Genomic DNA, 22,576 nt, shown 5'->3' on the forward strand with positions numbered 1-22,576 from the left:
CGGCTGTATTATTATATGAGTAAAATTTGTGTCTTTGTTTTTTGAGAGCTGATTTTTCAGCAAGACTCCGCAACCGCTGCTGCGCTAATTCTGTTCAAGCTGACCTTGCTAAAATATTGCATTTTTATTAAAAGACAACATGAGACAAAGACCTCCTGCTTAAACACACTGACATGTATTACGTGAAAGGGAGCATGTTCTCTTATACTGAGCTGTGCTAAACTCATAATTATTACAAGCAATACAAGTAGAAAGACATTCCTTCAATTTAGGATGCTTGCCATGAATGGAAACATTTGTTAAGCAAATCTATTATTAATACAGATAAAATCTATTATTTATAGGCACAGAAATAAGGATCAGAGAGGACCTCCATGACATAATTTAATTCCTGAGAACTTCAGATGATGTCAAATGTCAGCGTTTGTCAGAGTCACGATACTTCAGTGGTGAAATGATGGCTGTGTGAATGCACATTTTGGACCAAATATAAAAGGCACTTTCCACTAATATGGCAAACTGGAGTTATAAATTATTTAACATTAACCCATAATAAAAGGTCTCAAGTTAAATTGGCCTGTTCCACCACTAATAAAAAAATATTTTATTAATACTGTTGCTTTAGTCAAAGATTATGAAACAAATTAATACAGGTATGTATAATATAATATACACCACCAAAGGTTTGGTGTCAGTATGATCTACCAGAGCACCAAATCAGCGTATTAGAATGATCATGTGACTGAAGGCTGAAATTTAAAAGAAAATGCTTTAGGAATAAATTACATTTTTGAAAATATATTAAAATAAAAAAGCCATTTTAAATTGTAAAATATTTCACAATATTACTGTTTTACTATATTAAATTTTTTGGTGTGCATATCTATGTGCATCTCGTCAGTAAAGCCGGTCCCCTCATTAGTAGTAGCTAAATCACCATCACCTGCTTTCAGAGTGAGAGTCATTCAATATACCCATAGAGCCGTAGTTCAATGACAATTAAGCAATATTGCATTCATAATCGCAGATTAATTGCATTCGATTTCGAATGCGATATCGTCTAGTTTGACAATCTCATGTGATTCATTGCACAGCCCTACCTACAGTAGCAGTACACACATTATGTGAATTAAGTTTGTAGTTGCAATTTTTTCAATAATTGTTCATTTGTGATACACCTTGTTTGTAGCTTGTACATGAAATTGTTGATCAGTTAAGTACACTGTATGAAAAATATGTAACAAAGTTGAAAAGTTACTGCTAATTTTCGGCCAGGATATTATGTTAAGTTGTAACCCTGTAACCCGAAAACGCAAAACACAATGCGCAATGCAGGTTGAAAAACCTGTGAAGAATCAATATGGAAAATTTCTTCATGTTACAGTATATTGTGCCTTGTTTTTACTGACCTTTCTTAGAGTGTAGCACACTAACTACTTATAGGATACACTGTTGTTTAAAACTGTGATTAAGAATGCAGTTGTATAGTTCACTAGCTAATAAGAAAGTACATCAAATGTAATAGTTCAAAAATGTGTAAGTGTTCAATAATTCAATGTTGTATTTAAAAGTATATCATATATACATTCTAAATATGTAGTATGTATTTGAATTATTTTTATGAATCTGAATGAAATCAAAAAAAGTTTTTGCTGAGATTTGAGCAATCTGATTGTGTATTCTATGCAGTGATGCAGTTTTACAATGTCATTTAGTAACTTTTAGCAACAAATTGACCTGCCTTTAGCAACTTACACTGAAAATTAGATGGCAACACTGAAAAGAATATAGAAAAGTTCTGAATGACCAAACATGAAGGCAATAAACACTTGATTCCGACAATGTAATTATCAGTGTTCTTCAAGCCATACCAGGTATTTTCATAATAATTATGTGTAATTCTAATTATAATCCACTGCAAATCGACATAGGCTTTTTACAGTACAGAATATATTTTCTGCCTCATTCTGTGACAATAAGCCACATCAGATCACAAAAGGAAGTTATTTGAAATGTTACAGTGATGCTGTCATTATATGGGAAGATGTGTTGCTTTTTCAAATGCACGTTATAATACACAAAGGCGTTTCCTCAACTCAGCACGTAAACTCACGGCCACACAAACAGAGCCAATTCTGAGAGAAATAAATCACAGAAATTATTTAAATGCAAAACTGAAAAATGCAATTTAACAAGCGCGTATTTTCTGCCTATTCTCTACACTAGACATGGAAAGTGTGAAAAGCAAAGTACAGCACTATCAGCTCATTTGCTTTGTGTTGACATATGAAAGAATGTAGGAGAAAGAACCAAAATCCTTGGAGACTAGACCTAACAGGCCACACTCTAATGCCAAAACATAGCAGTTGTGACTAGCAGAGAGAAGTATGAACAAAAAAAGCAAATAGGAAAGGCCTTGCACCACCTCACAGCCTGCTATGTTATGGCACTTGAAGGAAAATCACAACTAGACTCAACTAATCACTATTCAACTATTGGCGCTTTTCCACTTCATGGTATGGCACGGTATGTTTCAGTGTACGGTTAACTTGTGGGGGGTTTTCCACTGTGTACAGTCGTGGCCAAAAGTTTTGAGAATTACATAAATATTCGTTTTCAAAAAGTATGCTGCTAAACTGCTTTTAGATCTTTGTTTCAGTTGTTTCTGTGATGTACTGAAATATAATTACAAGCACTTCATACGTTTCAATTGACAATTACATGACATTTATGCAAAGAGTCAGTATTTGCAGTGTTGGCCCTTCTTTTTCAGGACCTCTGCAATTCGACTGGGCATGCTCTCAATCAACTTCTGGGCCAAATCCTGACTGATAGCAACCCATTCTTTCATAATCACTTCTTGGAGTTTGTCAGAATTAGTGGGTTTTTGTTTGTCCACCCGCCTCTTGAGGATTGACCACAAGTTCTCAATGGGATTAAGATCTGGGGAGTTTCCAGGCCATGGACCCAAAATTTCAACATTCTGGTCCCCGAGCCACTTAGTTATCACTTTTGCCTTATGGCACGGTGCTCCATCGTGCTGGAAAATGCATTGTTCTTCACCAAACTGTTGTTGGATTGTTGGAAGAAGTTGCTGTTGGAGGGTGTTTTGGTACCATTCTTTATTCATGGCTGTCTTTTTGGGCAGAATTGTGAGTGAGCCCACTCCCTTGGATGAGAAGCAACCCCACACATGAATGGTGTCAGGATGCTTTACTGTTGGCATGACACAGGGCTGATGGTAGCGCTCACCTTTTCTTCTCCGGACAAGCCTTTTTCCAGATGCCCCAAACAATCGGAAAGGGGCTTCATCTGAGAATATGACTTTGCCCCAGTCCTCAGCAGTCCATTCACTATACTTTCTGCAGAAGATCAATATGTCCCTGATGTTTTTTTTTGGAGAGAAGTGGCTTCTTTGCTGCCCTTCTTGACACCAGGCCATCTTCCAAAAGTCTTCGCCTCACTGTGCGTGCAGATGCGCTCACACCTGCCTGCTGCCATTCCTGAGCAAGCTCTGCACTGGTGGCACTCTGATCCCGCAGATGAATCCTCTTTAGGAGACGATCCTGGCACTTGCTGGACTTTCTTGGATGCCCTGAAGCCTTCTTTACAAGAATTGAACCTCTTTCCTTGAAGTTTCCTTGATGATCCAATAAATTGTTGATTTAGGTGCAATCTTAGTAGCCACAATATCCTTGCCTGTGAAGCCATTTTTATGCAATGCAATGATGGCTGCACGCGTTTCTTTGCAGGTCACCATGGTTAACAATGGAAGAACAATGATACGACACAGACACAGAACCGCTAGATTTAAATCAGCACAGCCAGTGAAAGATCGAACACAACTGTTTTGAAAAAGCACACCTTTTTTTAACAACCAAAAATGGTTGTTTCGTCTTTTGAGGAAGTACAGACGTTCCTCTCGTTGATAGCAGAGGAGTGGATCCAGCGAGAGCTTGATGAAACGACATGGAAATTAAAAAGTTTTTCAGGAGTCACAGCAGTAGAGCCGGCACAACAATAATGACATTGATTTGAATTATCCCGCCCACTCTAACGCGGTACTAAACTGCAGACGAAACACAAACCGAGCCGTGTCGTGTCATACTGAGCCGCGCTTTCCATGCAGTGGAAAATGTGTTCCCACTGTTCCACCATATGTTCCCACTGTTTTCATTGTTTTCCTAACATCAAACAGGTCAGAGCATATCAACTTTGTTCAGAAATGTCTGGAGCAAACTTGGGTTCTCAGAATTATCTGTCAAACATTTGAGGTGGAAAAGAGCAAGAAATGACGTAAAAGAGTTATACATTAAATTCTTGGTAATTGGATGAGTTTGGACTCTTCAGTTATACTTTTGTTTAATCAATGAACCGTGTCTCAGTCATTTGGCAACCTTATAAACCGGGTTTGGAAAGTCAAATTTGAATGTTACGCTCAATCTACCTCACCAGCCATTATTCTAACCATTGTAAATAATTTGTCATGTTGAGGATGAAGCGGTGTGCTTAAGAGCAGTTTCCATCAACAACATCATAAGACATCTGATCAAGGCAAGTGTTCCAGAGGTTAAAAAGCCCTCTGCTATAGCATGTTGAAAAACCAGCAGTGAAATTTAGGAGCCCACCCTTAGCCCAAGGAAATGCTTTACAATTGCCCCTTGTGTTTGCCAGACCACCTTTCTGTGTCTTTATTTTGTACTCGGCATGGAGAAGAACGAGGCCAGACATCTGACGTGTAGCATTGCCAAACCTCTGCAGCACTTTGCTCTAATCGTAGGGTTGTTCTAGGAATGTACAGAGCGGGACGGACACTTCACATCTGATGAGTGAGTCCTATTCAATTCAAGTTAAATGCAGCTTCAATGAGAAAGTAACTGATTTTGCTATTTGAATTTTGTCAGTCAATCCATTCATCACCAGATTTCCTTTACTTTTACTTTCCCTTTTTGCTTTCTTTTCTTTCTCCTTTGCCTTTTCTATTCCTGTTGTTTTTCCTTCATTTCCTATTTCCTTTATCCCTTGCTTTCTTTTTTCATTTCCATTTTCCTGTGCCATTACTTTTTTCCCTGTATTCCTTTTCCTTTCCTCTTTTCTTTTTCCTTTACCTTTTTCCCCCCTTTTGTTTCCCTTTGCTTTTCAGTTTACTTACTTTCCCCTTTACAATTGACCTTTCCCATTTTCTTTTACCTTCTGGTTTTATCTTTCCATCAACTTCTGATTTCACATTTACATTCTTTTACCTATGCTTTCCTCTTTTCTTAAATTTTCCTTTCCCCTTTTATTTTTCCCTTTCCCATGTTTTGTCTTTTATTTCCCTTCCTTTCCTTATTCTCCCTTTCCTTTTCCTTTCACTGCCTCTCTTTCACATCATTGCTTTATAAATGCTTGTTGATATTCACCTGATTTTATTTGACTTTAGGTTACAGTTCTCAAACATTAAAGCAAAGGTGCATTCAGTTACAGAAGGTTGATACCACATGGTAGCCACTGGGAAACAGAAAAGCTAGCAGGCTCGTGAGATTACAATTGTGTTTGTTTGTTATGTAAGCAATAATATACTAACTGCCTCCTTCTTACTGTCTTTCATTATCCTTTGAACACCCCTCCCCAATCAATATCCCAACCTTAGTCATCTTCACCCCAGTTTAAAGACTCCTTCTTGTTCTGACCCCCCCCCCCCCCCCTCGCTCTCATTTTGCCCTCCTTCTCTCCTTCTTTTAATGCAACAAAGCAGTGAACATTTAATTCACCAGGTCTTTCTCTGGTTTGTACGATTCAACTCAAACCATACAAACCTCCTAGTATTAAACTTTTCACTTCACCCCAGTCTGTCCTTTAAACTGTCAATTTCTATATTTGTATTCTTCTTGCCTCTGAAGTACTTATTGGCAAATACCACAGAAAGTGAAGAAAAGACAGCAAAAAAATCGTCACTTTGATCAATTTAATGCATCTTTGCTGAATAAGTATTAATTTCCAAACTTTTGAACAATGGTGTTTGTATACATACGTTTTGCCTATAGTTTTGCTTAAAGTACAGTAGATAATAAACCACACTAACTAAATAAATAAATAATCGCAGACTACTAAACAATCAGACTACTAAAAAAAAAAAAAACTCAGAACACCTTAGCAACTGCATAACAACACTATTGCCACCACCACAGAAACTACTTAGCATTGTGTCTGATGATTTTTTGTATTGCCAAGCTGTTTTATTGTGCCTTTTTTTTGTTTAGTTTTTTCCCCACTTTGGCTTAATGCATCGCTCATACAGAGCTGTAATTTAGAATAAAACAAAACGTCCTCCTTCTCCGGGCCTTTACTATGTTAGCTCCCAAAGCAGGTGCTTATAATTGAAGTTTACGAGGTGAACCTGACTTTGCCATCCTCATGCGGCAAAAGGCTGTTTCAAGGGCTCAGTGGAAATTACATGTTAGGCCTGGTGTATTTCTGTTCTTCTGGCTTTTTTTCCTCTCTCACATCTAACACGCACTAATATAGAAGAGGCTCAGAAATAAAACAAACAGATCCATACTGATCAGTTACGCAAGAGTACCTGCCTCCTTGCGTCATTGAGGCTTGTAGTGACTTAATTGCAGTGGTAAATAATACTTTGGGTCCATAAAAATTGTTAGAAAGAAAGAGCATTTGTTTATACGGGTTGTTGTCTGGTTTACATTAAACCTTTGCAAAGCTGTCTCAGTGTGGATTATTTCCTGATGATGGTCATTCTGAAGGATAACTGTGGTCAGTGACGTCTGCTTCACATGGCTGTGCCTGTAAACTGTTATCACTGTCACACTAGAGAAAATGTGTAGGTTTCAGACTCCGTGGTGGCAGTCGAACAGATCATTTACTAACAAAGCATCCTCTCCAGGGAGAGTAAACAACAAAGGCCTAATTTCAGCCCAACCATTACCAATAGGCAGAAAATCTATAATCAGTGGTCCAGAGATTAAAATAAAATGGCTGATTTAAATAAATAAATCTACAAAAGATAATAAATTAAATAATGATTGTAAAATAATATATTGGATGAAAATCTACATAGTAAATGTAGCTGCCAGATCTAGTTATTTCAGTGATCGAGAACTGTTATTTTATGTACTGTACTGAATAAAAATACCTAATGTAAGTGGAGATTATTCTTATGTCTCATCTGTCATGCATCGAATACTCCAATAAAGATAATGCGTGAATAAGCGAGAGCAAACGTTCAGATTTGTTTTTGAATGTTATCTCCTCTCCATCGGCAATTGCCTCTCTGCTTCCTCCGATAAGACTCGCTCTTTCCTCCCCCTCTCTGTTGTTTTTGGCTTATCTGATGTGGCAAGAGAAAAATCCTAAAAGGCAATACCAAGTGCAATCCAAGCAATCTTCTCCACCGCAGCTTTCTCATATTCAACTGATACTGTGACTTTACAACAGAAACTTTAGCGTTTTGTCAGGCAGCCATCACCTCCATCTTGTTTCTGGAACCTGTCATCTCTTAATTTTAGCACTTCAGATTTGTCAAGAGTGTCTGTTCTCGGAAATTCAATATGGAGTCAATGTACTCAACTGTCTTCAAGTAAGCACTTGTCAGTTTACTGTACGATTAGTGATAGACTATCTCTGTATTTGTTATGCAAAAAAATTGCGGGCAAAATATTTTTGGTTTAAAAAATTTAAGAATACCGGCTAAGACGAGGCTAAACAGTAAAAACTGATAATGTAAAACATTATTGCAATTTAAAATACCTTTTTTTGTTTAGTACATTAAAATATGTGTTTGTATTATAAATATATATACAAATATATTATTAATTGCTATGTTGCCATAGGACATACGCTGTAGCTTCCTTAGCCTCAGATGATATACAACGGTATCTGATGGTGGTGTTTTTCCTGACTGTAAATCAAATCCAGTGCTATCGCTGTGCCTGGAGCTGCTTCATTGGCAGACTGATCTCAGCATGGTGCTGTCTGTTTACCCATGTGCTGCATTTTCACTCGCCAGTTCAATTTATAAATCTTTGTGGTTCAACCCGCCATTTATCACTCTGTTTTGCCCTTAAGGTTTATAAAAGCTACATTGTACATAAACAGAACATACTACTCTTTTCTCATATCTAACAGAGAATATTACATTCATCACATTAGCCACAAGCCTGAAATAATGTGGCAAATCATGACAGTCTGACAGGATCTATTCTGCAATGGAATCCTTGACAAAGGACAGGATGTTATTCCATTGACAGAATATTTAATTCATTGGCAACATTGTCTGATGATACACAGTAAAAGTAGGTTTTGGGCTGTTATAGTGTGGTGGCAAGTAGCCATTGCCTCCTGTTGCCCAGGTAGACGTTTGACAGGCCGAGCTCTGGAACAGGAAGGGTCCAGGTCAGTTTCCCAGCTGGAGGCACAGCCGGCTCGTTTAAAGTGAAGTGGAGCATGATAGGAGTTTGGTCAGAGGATTAGTGCTGTTGTCTACGAAACTGCAGTGGGAAGGGAGTTTGCGTGAACACTCTGCCCATGCCCCTACTGCTTTGCTCCCTTTCAGTCTGGTCTCTCTGAAGTTAGACAAACATGCTATTGTGACCTTGTCATTCCCCAAGAATCTCACAAACTGTTCTGAGAAGGACCGCCATATCCTTCATATACAGATAGGACCATAAGTCAACAAGATAGCTGCTTTGAAATATTTAAGAGCTGGCCCAAATTCTCTAAAACTGTTGTTTCCTTCATAATAGTGCAGGAAGATGACCTGACAGCATTGAAAGTGACCAAAGACACTGTATGTGGCAACTGTCTATGCTGGAAGCCACAAAGCTGCATTTCATCTCAGAATGTTCACTATCACCAAGCAATCAGCAGCAGTATGGTTAAAGTATGTTAGGTTCTTAGTATGTTAGTTAATAATGGAACTGCAACAACAATATGGATAAAGCAAAATATCATCCAAATTATTAGGCAAGAGACCAGAAATTTCACAAGCTGACTTTTAAGTAATGGTTAGTAAATATATAATAAATAAAATTCATTGCAGTCTATTCACATGTAATATTTGTAAGCAAAATAATTCTATTTCAGGTGAACAGGAAATAAATAAAATTTCCCAGACTTTTCCAGAGTAGACAATTTCAGTTTTTGAAACATAATATTTTGGTGTACCTATAACACTTTTGTTTGTATAGATAGATAGATAGATAGATAGATAGATAGATAGACCTAAGAAAGAAAGAAAGAAAGAAAACATGTTTTCCATGAAGTACATAAACTTGAAGATATGTTCCAGGGATGGAATTTAACTTTTTTGTTAATTGTTAATTTCAAAATCTACCAGCCACTCAATGTTTTTACCAGCCACTTTCTTGTTTTTAACCGATATTTATTGGACACGTGACCGATAATACTGTTTGTTAGTTTACTTATTATGCCGATAAAAACAATAAGATAAACTCAAACTGTCCATATAATCTAAAATGTTGCAGAATTCTGGAGGAAAATGAACTTACCGGGGTCTGACAGAGACGTGACAGTATGCTGAAATTTGTGCGCAATAACAAATTCAACTCTTCACACGATCTTGTATATCATGAGCGTGTGCTATAAATCGTACTGTAAATAACCAACAGATATATCACTCCGCCAGCGGCACTAAATTCAGCTGCAAACACTGTACTGGGAACAACGCCACCGTTTCGAGCCTGGTTTACACCGCCTTTGTCCACGGAGCTGCTTCGGATGATATTACACTTTATTGCGTGTTGTACACACACCAGGGATTAAAATTAACTCTTTTTTTTTTTTGTCCACCGGCCGGGTGAAACAGTAAGCTATTTTTATTTACCCGCCACGGTGGCTGGTAGGTGAAGCGAGTTTACCCGCCACAACACAAAATGACCCGCATTTGGCTGGTGGCGGGTGCTAATTTCCATCCCTGATATGTTCCAATGGTTTGTCTGAAAGCAGTGATATTTTGAAGACTAGATGAAATAAACAGAGCTGATGGGTCATGGTGTTTTGTTTGACATCGTCAACCTTTAAGGACTGTTTTGCTTAGAGTTTTGCTATTTTACCACAGGCCAGTAGATCACTCATAAAACACAAAGAAGAGGAAATTCCTGCTTACACTTTCAACTGCAGTGTGTCAGAAGGTTCCTCGTGGTTCTGTACAGAATATCATGTTAGCTTTCAACCACAGCCAGCTCTGACTTTATAAGTAAAGGGGAGAGGTCTCATTTCATTTTCCCAGCTTCTGGACGTCTTGCCCTGGGGTCACTGATGACATCATGGTCTCCACTTTAGTCCAAATTGCCCATTTACTCTCATGTTGCTTGTTCCATTTATTGCTCTTATAAGATGTTTTAGAAACTCAGCACAAAAAGGACGTAATAACAAAGCCCATCCTTGACAAAATAAGTATTTATATATTGTCATAGCTGGAACAATATTTCCCTCCATACAGTGAAGGACTGGGTCCTACCTCATCTTTAATGAGTACCAGGAGGAGAGTTATTCTAACTAAAGCTCACGTCTCTCCAGAGACTGTAAACACACTTGTAGTCAGGCTGCAGAATGGCTATTGTTGACGTTACTTGGGTGAACGATGAGGCCTTCAATGTGCTGTTGGTGATCCTTCCAACAGCCTGTCTTGTGTTTAGATGAAATTTAATGTGACATTTAGCATATGCTTGCCAAATCAAAGAACAGAGATGCTTAGATCTGCTGACTTTGATTATAAGCAAAGCATTTTCTTCATGTACATTTAAAATATGTTTATGAGACCTCCATGACTTCTTTTTTTAATCCGTTTTACAATTATATGCCCAATTTTAGGATTTTTTGTATTGCTGTTAAAACAGTCGTATTGATGGAAAAAAATTATGACTTGTAGAGCTAACCTTCTAATTATTCTTTGAAGTTTATATTTTTGTGTTATTCATTTGAGTGATTTGTTTTTGTAAGATATTTGTTAACTTTTATATATATTTATATATAAATATATATATATATATATATATATATATATATATATACATAATTATTATATAGGTATTACATGTGTTTTGTATTTTGGTTGTGTATTCATTTTATTGCTTTATATCAATTTGATTCACATGGTTATATATATTTCTGTTGAATGTGTGCCCTGTGAATATTAAACAATAATAATATAAAAAAGAAAAAAATACACGCTCTGTCATACCACAAAAAATAACATAATAATAATGGTGATAATTTAAATGCACAACATGGTGTACTATTATAACCTTTATCTCCATACCAAAATGCCCACTGTCCAGATGGCCAGACAGTGATTCATCTTTTGTAAATCATTAAAATATGAATATCTGTGATGCCATGAGCACAGTGTACACTGTAAGTTTTTTTTAAAAGTTTAGCCTAAATGTGTAATATGAATAAATAGTGCTCATAAAAAAAAATGTTAATTGAAATTAAACTAAAATAAAATAAACTGAATGAAGATAAAGTTAATCAAGTTCAAATACTATAATTACTAACTGAAATAAAGCTTAAATTTAAATAAAATAGGAATAATTGAATAATAAAAATAAAACAAATAATAAAATGGCAAAAGCACATACAATTACTAAAAAAAAAAAATAAAGTAAAATTAAAACAAAAAATAAAAATAATAAGCTAATTCAAAATATTAACAATATCATATAAACAGTATAAACATTGCTAAAATAATAAATAAGTAAATAAATAAAGGAAAAATCAAGTTTAAAATAAGTGGTGCAACCATCAAGTAATAATATTGTTTTCTTACACCTTGAATATGTGAGTGTCCACATCGTAAAATAAATCATTGTTTTAAAGTTTTTAAATATATTTTCAGCGTGAGAAGTATTTTAATTCATATGTATCAGATTTCTGGAGAGTCACACATGACATTTTACATCCTGGATGAACCTTGCCTTATCTCTAAAAAGCCATAATATATTTTAAAAGCAAATTTGCATTTTAAATGTACATTTGACTAAAAAAGGCCAAAAAACGTGTGATGTCATCGAGCTGCAAGAAATACAGAACCATGATAGCCTTGATGGGAACGAAGAAGGTTCATATTCCCTCAAACGCAGGTCTGTAATGATGTAAACCAGGGGCAGCCTCAGGCCACAAGAGCCTTTAACATTAACACTCCCTAATTTACGAGCACATCCAAGGCGAAGAAGCTTTTAAAGCAGCTCTCAGCTGAGGGTAAGTGGTATCATCATAGTAAAAGAGTGTCAGCTGATTATTTATGAAGCTTCAGAAGGTGTGTTGCCCTTTTTTTTATTTTAGCCTTTCACACCCACGATCATTTAAGCCTTTTGTCATGCCAGGGGAAAGTGGAAAGATGAAACATGGTGCTTGATATCTTTTATCTGGCATCCTGTGATTACACCCTTCCTGTGGCCGTGTGTAAGACAGGAAATGCAAATAGATTCATCATTTCAGTGGTGGCTGATTATTATTATTAGCTGGGTTGAAACTGATACACTGAGCTCATCTCTGCTAGGAAGGCCTATCATTTATCATAAGGCTTTCCTCCTATATTTCGGTAATGTTTTGGCAACCCGATAGCGTTGCCGCAATGCTGTAACAATATTATTTGCAGAGCCGTATGCTCATGTTAAGGTCAAGCTGGTGTTTTTATTACACTGTCAGTTTTTGTTTTGGTTTTAACACCTCGCATTGTGAACGTGGGGTATGTTATTGTACCGAATGTGAACAAATCTGATCTGTACTCCCCTAGTGCATCTGATGTTGTTTTGGGATCAGTGCTTGTTCTTTCCAAAAAAAAAAAAAAATGAAGAGTCCTTGTCAAATTTGCGGTTCTCTAAACAATCTCCTTAGGTGGTCTGCACATCCAAGGTAGAAGTGTTTTCGGCACATGGATGACTAAGTGAGAAAGTCAGGGTTAGATATTTAGATCACACTTTATTTTAAGGTCCAATTCTCACTATTAACTAACCATTAACTATGACTTTTGCCTCAACTAACTCCTAATTTGCTGTTTATTAATAGTTTATAAGGTAGTTAAGTTTAGGGTATTGGGTAGGATTATAGATGTCATGCATTATATGTACTTTATAAACACTAATAAACAATAGGCAATAGGTTAATAATAGGCATGCTAATAAGCAACTAGTTATTAGTGAGAATTGAACCCTATTTTAAAGTGTTTCCGATATTTATAATCTAAAGAAATTTTGATGAACCTATAATAAAGAGGAAAATGCCTGCAAGTCACATTTATTTATTTATTTATTTATTTAGCCTATTTAGTCATATGTGTTAGCAATTGTTTGAAAAGTTGGGCTCATGAATAACTTTAAATTTATTAATAATAATTCAGCTATAATTCTGGTTTGTGAATATAAAATTTTGATGTAATGTTGGCCTGATTATGTAAAAGGCTAGCTATAATAAGGTGTCGTTTTCTTTCATGCAAAAACAAGACACAGACAACATTTTGGGGGAAAAAGGCTTTGATATTCTTATTTATTAAAGTACTTTTATCTTGCTACAGCGTAAAAAAAAAGTCATCACAGTGAGTGAAAAAAAAAACATTGAGAAACATGGGTCTTTGCTCCGTTGCCAAGCAAACAAAGCTTTTAAAACACAATGATCATCTCTCAAAAAGTGGGGGTCAAACTTAGAAATGTCTAAAAGTGGGCTCTTGTTGTAGCTCCGCTACAGCTGCCACGTCACATGCAGCACAGAGTTGTGCGCTGGTTAAAATTCCAGCTTCCTTCCTCTCATTTCCCAGCTGTCATCACAGAGCTATAAAACTTAATAGACGTTTTGCACAGTGCTTCATGACAGATCAGCCTGTTTGTGTTTGTTAGTGTGTGACTCTGTCTCTCGGTGCGATGTAGCCATGACTTGAAGGCTCATCTGTCTGAATGTGTGTTACAGGGACTGACTCGGATCAGGAGCAACATGAGCGAGCGCTTTGACTGTGACAACTGCAAAGAGTCCTTATACGGCAGGAAGTACATCCAGGCGGAGGACAACCCTTACTGCATCCCTTGCTACGACAGCCTGTTCGCCAACACCTGTGATGAGTGCAAAGAGCTGATTGGCCATGATTCAAGAGTGAGTAGCATTTATTAAAGGGATAGTTCTTCTAATTTACTCACCCTTGTGTCATTCCAAACCTGTATTACTTTATTTCTTTTGTGGAACACAAAAGAAGATATTTTTGCAGAATGTTTAGGCAGCTCTTTGAAATACAATGTAAAGAAATATGGACTGTTGCTTTAAGATGCGATCGCATTTTGATGAAAATTTGCATACAAGAAGGTCAATCGCACAGCTCACAAAGAAGTCACTTTCAGATCTTTCTTTCTGTTGGTCAACATAACTAATTTGCCTAACAACCAAGAACAAACTATTCCCTGAAAAGCCATGCAAATAGTGTCTGGTTTACTTACTACAGCAAAATGTTGATTTTACAGGAGCATATCCACGGTGGTTGGAAAAATTTGAGGCTCAGTTACACTGTAAAAGCATTTTAATGTGGTTTCAGGCTGAAACTGTCCATTTAGCAGTTCTTTTGAGAGAGGCATTTATTGTCCAATTAGAAATGTCATTCAACTTCAGTAAGAGCAACAATGTTAAAAACCTAAGGCAAAATATTAACAATTGAGTCTTTAATCCTTCCCATTTCAAGGGTAACTAATCCCTTCAAAATGAAATAAAACCAAACAATGCAGTTCATTTACCACAGTAGTAAACTCCCCACAGGAAATCGCAAGTTCATGCGCTTACAGACAAAGAGTCTGGTGACTTATTGACAATAAGGGACAGCAGATGCTAAATTAAGTCATTGTTTGTCTTGGCCATTTCCACCACAGGCCATACATTTCACCCTCCCTGTCTTATTACTATGTGTTTACATATTTTACATGAGGAGTTGACCCAGGCGCCATGTTCTCCACAGAGACACTTATAACTAGATGCACATGTGCTAGCATTTGAGAGGCTAAATTGCCATTACTTGAGATCTTAATCAGAAATGAACTTGTGATCGAGGAAAAGAGGTTTAATTTGTGGCCTATTTTGACTTTTTTTTCTCATAAACACAGCTAATCTGTTGGTATGTCAACTTGTCTTTAACATTAACCACAATTGTTTAATATTATTATATGGAGACCCCAGTGCACCATCTGCTGTTAGTTCAAGTTTGTATTGAAAACCTCTTGGTTAAAGAGAGATTTCACTGTAAAAATGTATCATGATTTACTCTCGTGTCGCTACAAACCCCTATGACTTTCTTTCTTCTGTGGAAAACAAAAGTACATTCTTCAGCAATTTTCCTTTTGTGTTCCACTGACGAAAGAAGGTCATACAACATGATTTGTGCATGAACTCTATCTTTAAAGGTTCATAACATCTCTGTGTTGTGTCCGTGTGATTCAGGAGCTATTTTACGAGGACCGTCACTACCACGAGCACTGCTTCCGCTGTTTCCGCTGTGACCGTTCGCTGGCAGACGAGCCCTTCACCAGCCAGGATGATGCTCTTCTGTGCAATGACTGTTACTGCAATGAGTTCTCCTCCAAATGTGTGGCCTGCGATAAAACTGTCATGCCTGGTATGAATGACATCAGCACACCTCATCAGTCATTACCCAACAAATCTTGTTCAGACTGGTCTCAGATCTAGTCCCTTCGCAATCTGGCACAGTTCCTTCAGTTTGTTCTCATTTTTGTTGTGTAAGACTGCAAGTCTGAAAAAGACAGCTTGACATGGCCATAGGTATGCAGGTAATGTTAGATTCACAAACATGGAGGAGCCAAAACAGAGAAAGGGGGAAAGTTCTGCCAAAGTAGCACCAACAGCATGACCAAAATAGAGAGAGAGAGGGAGTGTTGAGCAGTGAGGACCAGGTTAAATGTGACAAAATAATTGCCAGTCAGCCTGGCTTACTGTCTCTCAGCCAAATCATTGCACATGGCTGCCATCCAAACATCTGATGATAGGAGGAGATAAGCCAGTAAACTATTTCAGCAAGGCTGCATCCATCTGAAATGCAGGTAACAATTCCAAGAAGTTTTGCTTGCAAAGTGAGCCCTGCGTTGAAAGTCCTTTTATGTATTTTTCTAAATTCCTGCCAGGCATTGATTTTCCATAAATTCAGTTAGAGTTGTGGTTAGAGTTTGTTTTTAATTTAACTATGAAACTTCTGCAATTTATTCAGCCTGAACCACTCACACTACTCTTCACAAATTTGGGGTCAGTAAGATTTTTGTTTTTTCAGCAAATCACCATAAAAGTGATTTCGTGTTCTTTTGAGATTTCTATTCATTAAAGTATCCTGAAATGTATTCCACCAAAATATTAAGCAGCACAACTGTTTTCAACGTTGAGCACGAATCAGCATGAATGATTTCATGTGTAATGGCTTCTGTAACTTCAGCTTTACCATCACAGTCTTAGTGAACATAAGAGACTTCCTCCAAAACATTACAAAAATGTTAATGTCCACAAACTTTTGAACTATAATCTAATGGCATTTTGTTAACCATTTTAGCCTCAGGTGTGTTGGTCTACTTGGTTTTTGTAGATTTTAAGCACTGTTGGAATGTTAAGCACTGACAATGTAACCGAATGTGATGTTGTCATATTATTTGAATACTGAATCTTGATTTATCTTCTTCCTGACATTTATTTGCATACTGGATATAAGTCACCTTTAGACTGCAAAGTTGTGCACTGAGTATCATGGCAATGAGAAAGCAGCTATGATGAGGTGTATCAAAAAAATTTACTTTAACATTTATTTTGCACGTACTTTTATTTCGTCCTGGAAATGTAAATCCAGTGGCTTCTGGCATTAAAATTTGTAGCTGTTATTTTCACAGATAAATCTAGTGAACAAATCAAGCTGTATTACAACCTCCAAAAACAAAAGTCCCAGTTCATGCATGTAACACATTGTTAGTGGTAAGGACCTTTGTCTGTGATGTGCAGATGACAAGGGAAGGAGAAAGGATGGAGGGCTCTGTTTCGTTGTTAATACTTTGCTTTGATGAATGTTGTGATATATTTTGGGGTGAGTCTTGAACTTAAGCAAGAAAGCCTTGCTGTAACTTGATATTTCTTCAAAATGTCTTTTGTTATTCAGTGGATTGCGAACTTTTTTCTTTTGCTCTGTGTAAAGCTTTAGTGATTTTGGCAGTGGGGCCTCTTTAAGAAGTCTTTTGATCTGGGTAACGTGTGAATCTCGTGAGATCGCTTAAGAAACATGAAATCCAACCAGGTAAAGTGACTGTTGGTGACTTGCTCATCAGCAGGTCCTACAATGGGATAATGCAATGGTGGTCCTACAGGTGGCAAGACTTTTTATCAGAAAATAAGGCATATTAGAACCCTTTTCCACAAAAATTATGCCATTACTAAAATGGGAGATCTGACATTTCTTAGAAACGCACACATTTCCCCTGCCTTGAGGACCAAACAATGGCATTACTGACATGTTTACTTAATAACCTACCCACAAAAAAATACTATTCATCATGGCCTTTGTTTTTAAGTCTTTCTTCTAGTTTTGAGAAAATATTTCAGTATCTTGATCATAGTCTAGCTTTGAATACTGCCCGAAGTATGTATGTGTGTGTGTGTGTGTGTGTGTGTGTGTGTGTGTGTGTGTGTATGTATGTATGTATGTGTGTGTGTGTGTGTGTATGTGTATATATATATATATATATAATATGCTTACTTTAATGATCACATATATAATAATTAGAGCAGTTAATCAATTATATTTATTGATTTCATATATGATTTAACTTGATCCAAATATATAATCAATTCACTGACCTAGTTATGTAAAATTACATCACCAACTAAGTTATAGATTTTATGGTAACGTGGTCTGAGCAGCTGTCGAAAACAAGGAAACTTATTAGCCTTATTTTAAAGGCTTCCTTTCCTCTCTCTCTCTCTCTCGCTCTCTCTCTCAGGATCCAGGAAGCTTGAGTATGCCGGCTCCACATGGCATGAGGGATGTTTCATTTGCAACAGCTGTCAACAACCAATAGGCTCCAAGTCATTTATCCCAGATAAAGATGACCACTATTGTGTAACCTGCTATGAGAACAAGTTCGCACCGCGCTGTACTCGATGTAAACAGGTCAGTGGTGGTTTTACAAGCTTCTCTGCCTGAAATACATAACCATGTGTTACTCATCAGTCCACACACACACATTCCCTCCACAAAAAGTCAGAATTCTGACATCATCTCTCCTTCCTGTTGCATATCAGAATTCTTGCTGGTCACTGGTTAACTCTGGCTGTCAATTTCACCATTACAATTACACCACCATCTGTTTGCAGTCTTGGCTCTATACTTCTGTGAAATACAAAAAAAAAGAAAAGAAATTTAATTAATTTATTACGGGCCGCTCAGAAAAACAACACAAAACACAACACAACAAGCAAACACATCCATCTAATAGCTGTGTTTTAAATAAATTAAGTAAAGCTGCTATTCTATTAAATGTAAAATTTAAGAATTTAAAATTCAATAGATAAGATGTTTGTTTTTGTTGTTTTTAAAGACCCTTGTGCTCACTAAGGCTGCATTTTTTTGATAACAAAAAATACAGTAAAAACCGTAATATTATGCTATTTTAATGTATTATAAAATATAATTGATTCCTTTGATGGCATTACTGAATTTTTAGAAGCCATTATTCCATTCTTCAGGGTCACATGATCCTCCAGAATTCATTCTAATATGTAATTTGGCACTCTAATATTATCAATCATTTAATAATCTATTTAAAACTATCCAACCTCAATTGTTGGAAACTAGTAAATTACACATTAATATTATATGATATTATATGTACTGTACACTCACAATGTACACTCATGTATAACAAACAATGGTAAATGAATACATTTGAATGTCATACCTTTTTCCAGGTAGCTTTATTTAGGTCAAGTATACAGAAGCTCATGCTGACAGGTTACCGCTTGTGTCTCTGATGAACTCTCTCCACCTCAGGCCTTGGCTAAAGGTGGTGTGACCTATAGGGATGAACCATGGCACAAGGAGTGCTTTGTGTGCACAAGCTGTAAAGTCCAACTAGCTGGCCAGCACTTCACCTCCCGTGATGACAGCCCATACTGCCTCAAATGTTTTGGGAATCTGTATGCTAAGAAGTGTGAAGCCTGCAAAAAACCTATTACAGGTAAAATGTGCAAGGACGTCATTTTGGTTTAAAAATTAATAGAGATAGTGGTGCAGCAACAGGTTGAATTCAGGGATTACATATGTGTTAGTTTTGGCTAGGGATGCACCGATCATGATTTTTTTTTATGGCCGATTCCGATACAGATTACAATTTTTTTTTTCTTTAAGCAATAAACAAGAAAAAAGGAAAGTATACATAAACAATATGTTTATTTGGTATTTAATAGGCCAAACTGGCTTTTGGCTATTGAAAATAATAACCGTAACCATTTGAAATTAACGTCAGTAACTGCACAGTAAGTAGCCTGCATTCAATACAATCATAGATGGTACAGACTTCAGCATTTATCTTTTGTTTTTGAATTGGGTTGAAACTACAGAGAACTGGCCTTAAATGAAAAGATTAACTGTAACCATGTGAAATTAAAGGCAACAACTGCATAGTTCTACAGTCCAAACAACACACATTCAATAAGATGTTTCTTAATCCGCATTCAGTATTTGTTTTAGTTTTTAAATGTGGTTTTAAATACAAAAAAGTCTTTACCAGTGACACTAAATAAAAGTATGCCATATAAATAAATTATACCAAAATGTTAAAATCAAATAATGTTGGTGAGAATAAAACAAAGATGCAAAGTGTTCCATTCATCCAATTAAAAAAAAATGAGGGTAATGATTCACCTCTATATTTTTTTACTTGAGCCAATGAAAAATAAATAACTATTATCTCAAGTTAAAAAATACAGATATGAATCATTACCCTAAAATGTTTTAATTGGATGAATGAAACCCTTTTTTTCAGTGTGCTACAGCAGGTGATTTTTAAATAAAATTAAGTCAATGTAATTTTAAGGTAAAATAAAAATAATCATGCTAATGCAGAACTGACGTTTACTTCTGGCTTTTCAAACGTGTATGCAAGTTCTACTTTACAAAAAAAAAATAAGGCATTTCAGTTTTGTCACAGTTTAATCCGCTTCGTTTCTCATCCAACACGCGAGAAGTTGAGCTTAACATCCCTTCACTGTCTCCGCTTGTGCAGGGCGCGGACAGGTACAGTGCAACTTCAGTGAGCGCAGGAAAGGGGCTCTTATTTTGTGCAGTAGGCTGTTCGCTTCCTGCTATCTGTGCCTCAGACATGTAGCTCTGCACTTCCAGTGCTGAACGGCTGCCCGTGCCCTGCGCACAGATTTCAAAATACGTCCATACAAAAGACATGATAGCGAATGTAGTTTGTGCATGTGGGTGCTCTTCCGAAAAAATCGGCCGAAAAAAGACCAAAAACCGTCCGATTGCCGATCGGGTATTTTAAGCAAAAAACGTCCGGTTCCGATTTATGGATGGTCAAACAGTGCATCCCTAGTTTTGGCGTCATGTGATGAACTCACCTGAAATGTCACAGAGATCTTACATGTTTTTTTATTTCCTTTTAGGTTTTGGTGGAGGAAAGTACATTTCGTTTGAGGAACGGCAATGGCACCAGCCTTGCTTCTCCTGCTCTCGATGCTCCGTGTCGCTGGTGGGTGCTGGCTTCTTCCCTGACCAAGATGAGATACTCTGTCGCAACTGCAATGGCAGCTTATAGAACGCAACCCCTATCCACACACTTTACCTTCCCATATACATGCATACATATGCACACGTCTATTTTACACTGCTGTGCCCTCACATGAGAACTTCACATCTCAAGATGCCTATGCTGGTACTGCTGTTTGAGATTTCAGCAAACCAGCAATCTGCCCCCACACACAATGAGTTTCATCAAAATATTCAAAGAATAGGCTTACTGGTTTAAGACCAGTAAAAGATGTTGTTAAAGCCACACAATGCTGAGTTCCAAGTGCAGTCCATCCACTGCACAATCCAGAAACAACACTCCATAAATGTGTAGGTCTCTATGCACAGATAAAAATATCTGATCTGCCTACTAGTTATTCCCATCTTTATTTTTCCTGGCCAGCCAGAACTGTCATTAGGTTGGTAATGGTCATTAATGGGTGGATGTAGTCTGTGTTTACAGCCTGTGAAAGAACTTAAACAGATTCCTTCATAAACACTAAAAGGTCAAAGTTTTGGTGCTCTGTTGAAGTGACTGAACGCCCATGTAGAATTGTTCCAAACAGTCTATGCCAATCAAAGTGTACATAAATGAAGACAGGACTGATTTTTAGTTTTGGGAACAATGAAAGTAACACTTTGAGAAGCAGCCACCCAAAGCTGAACATCTAAGCATTCACACACCATATGTCACACAAATGTGTGTGACTTCTGTAGTTAGTGAGCATTTTATTCTAGAACTTCACTAAAACCTCTTGTCTTTCTTAGCAGAAATTCAGCATCAAACAACTTTTGATGCATTGCACATGTATGCATTCATTTCAGTGGGAGTCTTCCAAAATGAATAGCAATGTCAGAAAAAATAACAGCTGAAATCTTTCTGCAGTCCAGAGATATGTGGGAAAATGAAGTTTGAAATGTATTTTGTATACAGGTGGAAGACAGACTTGCATTTGCACTACTATAGCTTGAATTATATATAAAAGCACAAAAACTTCAAGATACAGCATGCATTACATTGTATATTTGCAAACTACATATTATTTCCTGTTCACTTCCTGTTTTTTAATTGTTTGATAATTCATTGACTTCTTCAGTCATAATTTCTTTCATCTTAAAAAAACATGTCTCCTCCGTGTTAAGAGAGAATGAAATGAAACAATATTTGTGTGTCAACAGTTATAGTATGCATGTTGTCAAACTTTGTCAAATTGAACCATTAAGTATTGTTATTTTATTGATGCCACTTTTACTAGTTTCACCTTGTGTATATTTTTTTATATAAGTGTATAATCACTAACCCTAACCCAGGAGAGAAAGAATTGGCTAATGTGTAATCTTTTCTTAATTAAAATGATTCATGCTTTGTAAGTTTGAGGTGTGGTAAAAAATCTATATTTTCTTTTGTTTAAATGTAAAAAAAATTGTTTATTGTCTGTTGATATTTTATAAATTAAACCAATTGTCAAAGACATTCAATTGACTAAGAGCCTACTAGTATCCACTACGTCTACAGTCTTATTCAGGGTTACCTTGTGCCTCTAGATGGGTGTGTTTATGTGCAAACGTGCTGAGTGTGCTATTTCTTCACCTTGATGAGGCATAAGAACTTAAAATAAACACGTGGCCAAATCCGCTCCCTTTCAACACTTCTCTTTTTCAGCATTTTCACCAAAGAAGGAAATGGAAAAGGAGAACAGTAGATTGTGGTGGGGGAGAGGCCTTCTGGTGGAACACCAGAAAACAAAAAAGAAAGGATGACAGAGGAGAGAGGGAGGGAAGATAGAAGCCTTTGGAGCTGGT

General features: G+C 36.8%; 2 protein-coding genes across 2 annotated transcripts in view; one reads left to right on the forward strand and one right to left on the reverse strand.

Annotated features, from left to right (window-relative positions):
* The window catches only part of LOC132103207 (protein dopey-1-like), a 430,292-nt gene extending 417,617 nt beyond the window's left edge, over window positions 1-12,675 (reverse strand). The window contains exon 1 of the mRNA XM_059508111.1: window positions 12,662-12,675. The gene's annotated coding sequence lies outside the window, so the exon portion shown is untranslated. The remainder of the gene's footprint in view (window positions 1-12,661) is intronic.
* LOC132103209 (four and a half LIM domains protein 3-like) overlaps window positions 1-21,020 on the forward strand; it is a 39,692-nt gene extending 18,672 nt beyond the window's left edge. Inside the window, exons 2-6 of the mRNA XM_059508115.1 lie at window positions 13,924-14,103; window positions 15,430-15,604; window positions 17,976-18,145; window positions 19,025-19,211; window positions 20,650-21,020. Coding sequence (XP_059364098.1) covers window positions 13,948-14,103; window positions 15,430-15,604; window positions 17,976-18,145; window positions 19,025-19,211; window positions 20,650-20,801 — 840 coding nt within the window. The 5' untranslated portion in view covers window positions 13,924-13,947 and the 3' untranslated portion in view covers window positions 20,802-21,020. The remainder of the gene's footprint in view (window positions 1-13,923; window positions 14,104-15,429; window positions 15,605-17,975; window positions 18,146-19,024; window positions 19,212-20,649) is intronic.
* The last annotated feature ends 1,556 nt before the right edge of the window (window positions 21,021-22,576 follow it).

The sequence above is a fragment of the Carassius carassius genome, chromosome 24 (genome assembly GCF_963082965.1).
Source record: "Carassius carassius chromosome 24, fCarCar2.1, whole genome shotgun sequence".
Classification (NCBI taxonomy): Eukaryota; Metazoa; Chordata; class Actinopteri; order Cypriniformes; family Cyprinidae; genus Carassius; species Carassius carassius.